The 11,579-nt window shown below is 49.4% G+C and overlaps 2 protein-coding genes across 19 annotated transcripts in view; one reads left to right on the plus strand and one right to left on the minus strand.

Annotated features, from left to right (window-relative positions):
- The first annotated feature begins 441 nt into the window (after positions 1-441).
- On the plus strand, positions 442-6,611 carry bmerb1 (bMERB domain containing 1). Its single transcript, NM_001033738.1, is given in 6 exon segments — positions 442-619; positions 2,843-2,957; positions 3,062-3,135; positions 3,241-3,355; positions 3,478-3,539; positions 6,127-6,611. Coding segments are annotated over 6 exon segments (555 nt in total). The 5' UTR covers positions 442-543; the 3' UTR covers positions 6,240-6,611.
- Positions 6,612-6,747: 136 nt separating this feature from the next.
- The window catches only part of marf1 (meiosis regulator and mRNA stability factor 1), a 12,682-nt gene continuing 7,850 nt past the window's right edge, over positions 6,748-11,579 (minus strand). For 8 of the 18 annotated variants that reach the window (XM_087256268.1, XM_087256263.1, XM_087256265.1 and 5 more), the window contains 4 exons: positions 11,342-11,557; positions 10,122-10,182; positions 8,214-8,300; positions 6,748-8,125 (listed from right to left, as the gene is read on the minus strand). In XM_087256268.1, the coding sequence (XP_087112394.1) occupies positions 7,845-8,125; positions 8,214-8,300; positions 10,122-10,182; positions 11,342-11,557 (645 nt within the window). In that variant the 3' untranslated portion in view covers positions 6,748-7,844. The remainder of the gene's footprint in view (positions 8,126-8,213; positions 8,301-10,121; positions 10,183-11,341; positions 11,558-11,579) is intronic. The other 10 variants (XR_015492933.1, XR_015492931.1, XR_015492929.1 and 7 more) reach the window with 2 other exon arrangements.

Consider the following 11,579-nt stretch of genomic DNA (forward strand, 5'->3'; position numbering starts at 1 on the left):
CAGACGGCAGAACACTGAAGAGTCGCGCGCGCGCGCACACACACACACACACACACACTCACCTGTGTGATTTCCCGAGGCTTCTACATCACTCAGAAACACACACTTGCTTTGCTTTCTGCTTATTTCTTTATTTTAGAACGACAGAAAGGGTTTTACATTAGCAGTAGCCTACAGAGAGAAATAGAGAGAGAGTGTGTGTGTGTGTGTGTGTGTGGTGTACAGTGTGATGGGCTGCTCATGATCAGTGTTGTGTGTCGGCTTTCTCTGGTCCTGAGCAGCGCAGCATCAGTCCGGTGTCCCGGTGCTCGGGTCCCCCTCAGCTCGTCTGTCATGTCGCCTCTGGTCTCGGTGTTTATTCGGCGGCCCCTTAAATGCAAGGCCGTCATCCTCTGTGCGCATGCGCTCTGCATCCCTCATCCCGGTGACGTCACGGCCTTCGTTCTGACAAGATGCGCTTCTGTTCCGCGGAGCAGCGCCGATCTGCGTGATTTACCGCGACCAAAACAAAGAGATCCGGTGCTGCGGAGCCCAGAGTCCGCCATGGAGCTGCAGCAGGCGCTGTCCGGTACCGGCGGCGGCATAAAGATGTACGGGGCGCTGCAGGAGACACACACAGGTGACGGATGTTCAGCTCACACACACACACACACACACACACACACACACACACACACACACACACACAAATAACAGCATCTTTTGTGCGATCAAGTGTCTTATAGTTGTCTATTATAGTCTCTATTGACCACGCGCTCGGTATCTTCATCATCATCATCAGTGTGTGTGTGTGTGTGTGTGTGTGTGTGTGTGAACACTGTGGTGAGTGTGTGAGTTGTGTGTGCAGCGCTGTTATTCCTGCTAATGTTCATGTTTTGAGATCTGCTCATGTGACCTAATAATGCTGAAGCGGATGGAGGAGTCTCTCATCTTCATCATCATCCTCCTCATCCCCCCTGAGCGTCTCTGTGCTGATCTGCAGCCGCTGCGCTGTGGGTAACTGCTCTACAAGCGCCGCTCTGCTGCTGCTCTGTGCTCCAGCGCCGGTCCTCAGTGTGAGCCGCGAGTTCAGCTTCATGCAGGAGGAACAGAGCCGGAGCACCGCCACAGCACAGCTCCTCTGATCATCACACACACACATCATCACACACACTCACCATCACACACACAATCACACACATCATCACACACACACACAATCACACACATCATCACACACATCATCACACACACACACCATTACACACACAATCACACACATCATCACACACACTCACCATCACACACACAATCACACACATCATCACACACACTCACCATCACACACACTCACCATCACACACACAATCACACACATCATCACACACATCATCACACACACACACCATTACACACACAATCACACACATCATCACACACACACACCATCACACACACAATCACACACATCATCACACACACTCACCATCACACACACAATCACACACACACACACAATCACACACATCATCACACACATCATCACACACACACACCATTACACACACAATCACACACATCATCACACACACTCACCATCACACACACAATCACACACATCATCACACACACTCACCATCACACACACTCACCATCACACACACAATCACACACATCATCACACACACACACACACAATCACACACATCATCACACACATCATCACACACACACACCATTACACACACAATCACACACATCATCACACACACTCACCATCACACACACAATCACACACATCATCACACACACTCACCATCACACACACAATCACACACATCATCACACACACACACACAATCACACACATCATCACACACATCATCACACACACACACCATTACACACACAATCACACACATCATCACACACACTCACCATCACACACACAATCACACACATCATCACACACACTCACCATCACACACACTCACCATCACACACACAATCACACACATCATCACACACACACACACACACACAATCACACACATCATCACACACATCATCACACACACACACCATTACACACACAATCACACACATCATCACACACACTCACCATCACACACACAATCACACACATCATCACACACACACACCATCACACACACAATCACACACATCATCACACACACACACCATTACACACACAATCACACACATCATCACACACACTCACCATCACACACACAATCACACACATCATCACACACACACACCATCACACACACAATCACACACATCATCACACACACACACCATCACACACACAATCACACACATCATCACACACACACACCATTACACACACAATCACACACATCATCACACACACTCACCATCACACACACAATCACACACATCATCACACACACACACCATCACACACACAATCACACACATCATCACACACACACACCATTACACACACAATCACACACATCATCACACACACACACACTCACCATCACACACACTCACCATCACACACACAATCACACACATCATCACACACACACACCATCACACACACAATCACACACATCATCACACACACACACACACCATTACACACACAATCACACACATCATCGCACACACACACACTCACCATCACGCTCACATCATCACACACGCATCATCAAACACACACATCATCACACACACACACATCATCACACACACTCACAAACACACATCATCACACACACTCACCATCACACACACAAACTCACCATCATGCACACATCATCGCACACACACTCTAACACTCTCTCTGTGTGTGTGTGTGTGTGTGCAGGTGACGTGTCGATGGCCGAGCGCTCGGTGTCTGCAGAGGAGATTGAGGCAGAGATGTCGCGTATTCAGCGTCTGCGGGAGGTGCTGGTGCGGCGCGAGTCTGAGCTCAGATTCATGTGAGTAGACACAGAACACACACACACACACACACACACACACACAGTCTTTACCATGAAATGCTGTACATGTGTGTGACATGACGCTGCGCTCTTCTGCTCAGGATGGACGACATTCAGCTCTGCAGAGAGATCATGAGCCTGAAGCAGGAGCTGAGGAAGACTGTCAGAGTGCCAGGTGACACACACACACACACACACACACATACATACATAGAGAGTTGTGTAGAGTACAGCTGTGTGTGTGTGTGTGTGTGCGTGACTGATCTCTGCTGTACCGCAGACGCAGAGAAGACGAAGCAGCAGCGGCAGACAGAGGAGAAGCTGATCCTGCAGATACACACGCTGGTGCAGAAGAGAGATTACCTGGTGGAGGACGCAGAGGTGGAGCGCCTGAGGTGACACACACACACACACACACACTCATTCATTCACACACCACATCAATGAAGACAGTAGAATCACAGCTGTGTGTGTGTGTGTGTGTGTGTGTGTGTGTGTGTGTGTGTGTGTCCCACAGGGAGCAGGAGGAAGATCAGGAGATGGCGGAGTTCCTGCGGCAGAAGCTTGGTGTTATCCAGAGTAAGACTTCAGCCTTCACACACACACACACACACACACACACACACACAGTGCACACGACACGAAGACTGTATATGAGCATCTGTTGCCCAGTGCTCTAGAGATGAGCTTGACTGGTGCTACTCCAGCAGCAGCAGCTGTGTGTGTGTGTGTGTGTGTGTGTGTGTGTGTGTGTGTATCAGTGTTTCTACACTCTTACTTCAGTCTCGGCCCCTGATTCTCTGACAGACACCAATCACAGCAGCTGTGTGTTTCCAGGTCAGTGATTGGCTGTTCTCTGCTGATGTCCCGCCTTCCTCAACTCAGGATCAAAGGCAGAGTTACCAGAGATCAAAGATCAGTGAGTGACACGGTGGTGCAGTAGGTGGTGCTGTCGCCTCACAGCAAGAAGGTTGCTGGTTCAAGCATTGGCTGGGTCAGTTGGTGTTTGTGTGTGGAGTTTGCATGTTCTCTCTGCGTTCGCATTGGTTTCCTGCAGGTGCTCCGGTTTCCCCCACAGTCCAAACACATGCGCTATAGGGGAACTGGGTTGGCCAAGTTGTCTGTACTGTATAAGTCTGAATGAGTGTTTATGGATGTTTCCCAGAGATGGGTTGCAGCTGCCTATAACATATGCTGGAATAGTTGGTGGTTCATTCCACTGTGGCGACCCTTGATTAATAAAGCGACTAAGCTGAAAGGGAAATGAATGAAGATCAGTGAGTGCTGGGTCACAGCCTGAGTGTGCTGGGTTAGTTTAGCGACCCGTCTGCTCCTGAGTTTGCTGATCCAGCATGGTGGAAGTGGTCTGTGTTCTCTCCTGTGCAGTGTGTGAATTATACAAGATCAGGGCTGCGTTTCCCAAACCACAACGTAACTTGTGGCTGAACTACCATAGGTTGATGCATCGCTTGGGAAAAGAGTGCTGTAGTGACGAGTGTTTCCCAGAACCTCTAGCTTCTCTGTGGCAGACCCATCGCCTGAGCCACGCTAGTAATAACGTAAAACAGCCATAATGATGCTCTAAACAGGGTGGAGGACCAGCTTCTGTAGAGAGGAACCCCGTCATTCATTGGTGCAGATTATACTGTTCTACACGCATTTAAAATAAATCCAATATTAGTCCAGTAAAAGCATGCACTCGCTCTCCATAATACCTGTAAATGACACATGTAGAGGCTGTGTTCCCTTTACAGACATTATTAAGGACATATATTCACATATCACATTCTCTAGTCTAAAGCATAAAGCACTTACAGAAGCTAACACTATTCTAATATCATATAGAAACCGTATAAATAAATAAATAAACATTGAGGCGATTTAATAAAAATGAAGTGTAATATTTATTATTTATTAAGAAAATGAAAAATCCTACTTTAATAGTATTAATGATGATGATTATTCAGCAGGGTATTGTTTATTCATAGTTTATTTATTTGAAGAGTCTTCTTTTAGTTTGACACTGTAAACACTGCAGAAATGTTCTACCCAGCAGGCCGTGTCAGACACAGCACAGATGCTTCATAAATGACCTGTAATTAATTAAAGCATTAGCATTTGCTGTGTTGTTTTCTCAAGCTTTGGAGATGAACCGTAAATTTGGCTTTTAAATAAGATCACCTATAGCTTTCGCCATGAGCCACGGCTGTGTTCAAAATGCCATCAATGTGTTCAAAGTGCACTGTGAAGGGAGCGCAATAGTCAATATGAAGATGGCTAAAACATAACTAAAATTCTCTGAAAGCAAACTACAGCTAAGAGAGATGAGCGTACTGCAGCTTTAATCATTCCTAGTTTAAATGTTAGCATGTTCTTAATGAATAGGGCATAAGGAGGGATAACAAGGAACAGAACACAGCCAGGAACTCCGTCTAACTACAGAGCAGAGCACAAGTTTGTGATGCAGTATGCGAATGCTTGATGGAGCGAGGGATTTGGGAAACGCTGAATCAGCGAACTGTGTTTGTACCGACGGAACTGGCGACCTTAGTTAGCTAATGATGGTTTTGGGAAACACCCCAGTGCGGTCGACAGTTCAGTTAGATTGTAACGCGCGCTTCTGTCGTGTATTTATGGTTAATTACTCCTGGTTTAATAATAATATTTCAGTGTTTTGAGGGATGCTGCAGCTCAGACTATACACATTACCCTGACTCAGACTCGGTGTTCAGGCTGGAGGAACTCTAGAGTGGTCAGTGTTGTGAACTGGACGGCCGCCGCTGCTCCACTTCCTACAGTCTCAGTTGTTCTGATCGTGTTGACAGCGGTTTGGTCCGTTATGAGGTGCTCAAATCAATATTTATATGATCTGTTCCTTTAATTATTAATATTATTGTTTAAAACACACAGAGTGATCAGTATTAAAGGGATCACCCCCCCCCCCCCCACACCACATCATGCTTTGACATCCTTTAAAGGGGATAAAGCGTTAATTAGGGGGTAATTCTTTAATTCACCCTGTAACCCGCCATGCTCTTAACGCTGGTGTGTGTGTGTGTGTGTGTGTGTGTGCTCTAAGCTACATGATTCACCCTTCTCTTTAGCTCAGCCAATAACACTGCAGATCACCTACAAGGGCTCTGATTGGTTCTTCTTTCCGCCACAGAAGCTCCAAAACCGAGAGTGACCGAAATTCCTGCCAACAAGCCGTCGATCAGCAGGACGAGTGCGGCGGTGCTGCGGGACTGCTGCGGGGCCACGAGCTGCGCCATCATGTGAAGAGCAGAGTGTGTGGAAGCCACACACACACACACACACACACACACAGAGACACATACACACATACATGCAAGCACACACAGAGACACACATGCATGCACACACACACACACACACACACCAGATCGCAGAACAACTCTGCTGAAAAACATACACACACACACTGAACCACAGCTGAACCATGTCTCTCTCTCTCTCTCTCTCTCACACACACACACACACACACACACACACACACACTCTGGAGGCTGTGTGTGTTAAAGCCCAGTGTAGTAATGCAGAGTTGTAGCACAGTGTGTGTGTGTGTGTGTGTGTGTGTGTGTGTGTGTGTAACCCGTGACACTTTAATAAACCCATTCATACAAACTTAAATAACTGCTGATTACTTGAGTTACTGTGATTAAACAGACAGCACACACACACACACACACGCATGCACAAACACACACACACAAACACACGCGCACACACACGCGCACACACACGCGCACACACACAGGACGCAGGAGATGCTTCAGATATTTATTCCACATGACAGAGAGCCGGTCGGTACATCAAACATAAACGCTCCACAGGAGACTCAAATCATACAAGACCAGCAGTGTGTTCACACACACACACACACACCCGCACACGCACACTCACACACACACACACACGCACACACACGCACACACACACACACACACGCACACACGCACACACACACGAGGCTGCCGTTATGCAGCGCTGCATAAACACTTCAGCTGCAGGAGGCTCCAGGACCTGAGAGAGACACTCAGAGAAACAGAAAAGACGGCCATACGGGCGCGTCACCACACGCAGAGTGTGTTCAGCAGGACACACACACAAACACACACACACACACAGACAGAAGCACCTGAGCGTGACACACACACTGCTGACCAGCGGCGTCCTGCAGCGCAGAGACTCATACAAGCCATTGTAAAAGCCCGGCTCAGCCTTCAGAGCAACACAAACACAGGTTCAGGAACACAACCTGGACCCTCCAGACCATTAGCATCACTGACTAGCATCACTGACTAGCATCACTGATTAGCATGATCTTGCCAAAATGCTTAAAAGAAGAAGCGTAGCGGCAGTCCAGCGCTGCGGCTCAAACAAGGGTTATGCACACACACTGTGCATACGAACACAACACAACACCGCTCCATTACCCATGATGCAGCTGGGCGGCGGCGAGAGCGAGACACAAACTAAACACTGCTGTACATCACAGACTCACAACACTCCAGCTGAAGCGGACGCCGCAGTCACGTGACCCCCGCGGCGCAGCGCACTGGTCAAAAGAGCTGCGTGTGTGTGTGCGTGTGTGTGTGTGTCCTCACATATGAACAGAATAAAGCGACTCCAGACGCTCAGCAGAGCTCCTCAACACACACACTGGAGCAGGACAGCAGAGCGCCGGACACTAGCACAGAAACACCGCGGCTCTCCTGCAGACTGAACAACACCGCTCGTGTGCTGTCACCATACACACACACATACTCGCAAACACACGCACACAAACACACGCACACAAACACACGCACACAAACACACACACACACACACACACACACACACACACACACACACACAGCTTTACACTGGCTGAGCGGCAGTGAAGCTGAAGTTAGCCGCTAGCCTGACTCTGCTGCGGGCGCTCCTGCGCGCGGGACTGTCCCACACACCCGCAGAGGGCTGAGCTGGGTCGCTCCCGTTAGCGGGTCGTGGCTGGTGGTTCACCGGCGGCTGGAAGTGCATCAGGTCGGGCGGCTGCACCGGGTCGGGCCGCAGCGCAGGAGACGGCAGGCAGGAGGGCACGGGAGCGCACAGCAGATCCACCGCAGAAGAAGAGGACAGACACAGCAGCTCCAGCTCACCTGCAGGACACACAGCGTCAGAGAGAGAGAGAGAGAGAGAGAGAGAGTGTGTGTGTGCGTGTGTGTGTGTGTGTGTGTGTGTGTGTACCGCTGGCAGGGCTGGTGGTGGCTCTGGGCTCCTCTTCAGGATGCGGCTCGTCAGCTGGACTGTCTGTAAGTGCAGGACTACCACGAGCTGCAGACACACACACACACACACACACACACACACAGACAATGAGAACACACACACACACACACACTTTAGCTTGTTGGATACTCGACGCGTCCGCTCGTTGGCCTGGGTGTGTGCAGGGAGTGTGAGGTCGTGGCTGTGTGTGTGTGCAGGTTGGCTCTGTTTGGGCTGGCGGGCGCAGGGTGTTTGGAGATGGAGTGGGCAGTGTGTGTGTGCGGCGCCGTGTTTGAGTCGAGTTGAATATGAAACACTCTGCAGAGATTTAGTCTGAAACAGGACGCCTGTACACACACCTGCATGACCACAGAGATAACCTGACCAGCACGAACTCTAGACACTGCAGCAGCCGTGGCAGAGGAGAACGCTTCTGTGAAAGGTTGGAAACACCTGAGGGATGAGTGTGTTAAAGCCAACAACCCAGACCCAGACCCAGACCCAGTACAGCATTACAGAGTGTGTTTATCCAGCAGTCACTGCTCTTTATATTTCCATTCTGAATCTGAAACGGTTCAATACTGACACAGGAGCAGCAGCACTCCTCTGATAACTGGGCCCTGTGGGTTTACAGTATAGTGATGCTGTTTCTCTGGGCTTTACTGGTGGTGATGGTCACGAGTGTTGGACCAGTATTGCCCGCCACAGTGATGTGAGAATGGTGGAGCGGCTACATCTGAATAAACTGCTGTGTTTTCAGTGAGGGCTTGTATTCTATCTGTACTGAAGTGTGTGTGTGTGTGTGTGTGTGTGTGTGTGTGTGTGTGTGGAGTAAGCCGAGCTCTGCTGTCAGCAACACCTTGATAAACTGGAACATGTAGAACTGTCTGAGATACCAACAAAACAATCAACAAAACACACATTAATAATGTGACGTAGATCCCGAAACTTCCTACCTGTTATTCATCTGAGTTTACAGAGGCTTTCTAGAGCGCCCCCTGTCATTTTACTGAAGTGCAGAGGAGCGCAGCGTAGCGACAGGCAAACGTATAAATCCAGCTTTACACACACACACACACACAGAGAAAAACAAACACACACACACACACACACACACACACAGAGAAAAACAGACACACACACACACACACACACAGAGAAAAACAGACACACACACACACACACACACACACAGAGAAAAACAGACAGACAGACACACACACACACACACACACACACACACACACAGAGAAAAACAGACAGACAGACACACACACCCACACTAACAGACACACACACACACACACACACACAGAGAAAAACAGACAGACAGACACACACACACACACACACACAGAGAGAAAAACAGACACACACACACACACACACACACACACACACACAGAGAAAAACAGACAGACAGACACACACACACACACACACACACACACACAGAGAGAAAAACAGACACACACACCCACACACAGAGAAAAACAGACAGACAGACAGACAGACACACACACACACACACACAGAGAGAAAAACAGACACACACACACACACACACACACACAGAGAAAAACAGACAGACAGACACACACACCCACACTAACAGACACACACACACACACACAAACACACACCCCCACACTAACAGACACACACACACACCCACACACACACACACACCCCCACACTAACAGACACACACACACACCCACACACACACACACACCCCCACACTAACAGACACACACACACACCCACACACACACACACACCCCCACACTAACAGACACACACACACACACACACACACCCACACACACACACACACCCCCACACTAACAGACACACACACACACACCCACACAAACAGACACACACCTCTCATGTCGTTCTTCAGCACAATGATCTTCTTGTGTCCGTGTCCTTTAATCCAGACGACCTGTTAAACACACAGAACACACTGATCTGGAGCTCCACACAGCCAGAGCATTGTGTGTGTGTGTGTGTGTGTGTGTGTGTGTGTGTGTGTGTGTGTGTGTGTGTGTGTGTGCAGAGATGGACTTGGAAATAAGGATGCCCTGAGCAGTGTCCAGTAGCCTGTATGACCCACACAGCTCTTGTACTCCACGTCTGCGCTCATCTTTCTGGCACTGTTGAGATTTTAATGTTACTTCTGTTCGAGCCCGGCGGCCCCCATCAATAATGGACTATTCCGCCCGTACTCAGCGCCGGATTAACCGATGGGCCTTATGGGCACAGGCTCAGGGGCCCGTGTGAGGGGGAGGAAACACAATTTCGGAGTGTCTTTTTAGGCTAATTGCACCTGGTTGGAATAAGCTGCTCACGGTTTACGCCTGTCGGTGCCTGATTGACAGAGACAACATGAGTGAAGAGCGCACCAGCAGTTAAACTCAAAAGCCCAGGTCAGGGGCTTTACAAGACGATGTGCCCATGGGCCCCTGAGTTCTTAATCCGGCCCTGTCCGTACTGCACACGTGCGAGCTTCAGCGGTCACACAGCGCAGCATTCTGGGAAATTACCACTAATGCTACAACTGCTCTTTCCGGAAAAATCGCTGGTAACTTTCCCCAAAGGTCTGTGTGTGTGAAAGGGGCTAAAGTTCCTGAAATATTAAATATAGTGTAAATATTAAACACACACACACACACACACGGTTCTTCAACAGTGCAGGAGCCCAATGCTGCAACTGCCCAGAGCCCCAAATCACTGAGTCCACCCCTGTGTGTGTGTCTGTGTGTGTGTGTCTGTGTGTGTGTGTGTGTGTGTTTGTGTCTGTGTGTGTGTGTGTGTGTGTGTGTGTGACCTGTGTGTGTGTGTGTCTGTGTGTGTGTCTGTGTCTGTGTGTGTGTGTGTCTGTGTGTGTGTGTGTCTGTCTGTGTGTGTGTCTGTGTGTGTGTCTGTGTCTGTGTGTGTGTGTGTGTGTGTGTCTGTGTGTGTGTGTGTGTGTGTCTGTGTGTGTGTGTGTGTGTGTGTGTGTGTGTGTGACCTGTGTGTGTGTGTGTCTGTGTGTGTGTCTGTGTCTGTGTGTGTGTGTGTCTGTGTGTGTGTGTGTGTGTGTGTGTGTGTGTGTGTGTGACCTGTGGAATGGCGGCCAGCAGCTCCTCCAGTGTGTTGTAGCCGTAGTTGTGTGTGTGCAGCGTCTCGCCGCTGTGTTTGCTGAAGGCGCTGCTGAACTCTGACAGGAAGAGCTGGCTGTAGTGGAAGGTGAGCAGCAGCGCTCGAACCCGCCGCGCGAACTGGTAGAGACGGGTGAGCCGCACACGCTCATTACCACCACCCTCATCCTCTGACAGCTGCGCACACACACACACACAC

The sequence above is a fragment of the Danio rerio genome, chromosome 6, assembly GCF_052040795.2.
Source record: "Danio rerio strain M-AB ecotype USA chromosome 6, GRCz13ab, whole genome shotgun sequence".
In the NCBI taxonomy this organism is placed as follows: domain Eukaryota; kingdom Metazoa; phylum Chordata; class Actinopteri; order Cypriniformes; family Danionidae; genus Danio; species Danio rerio.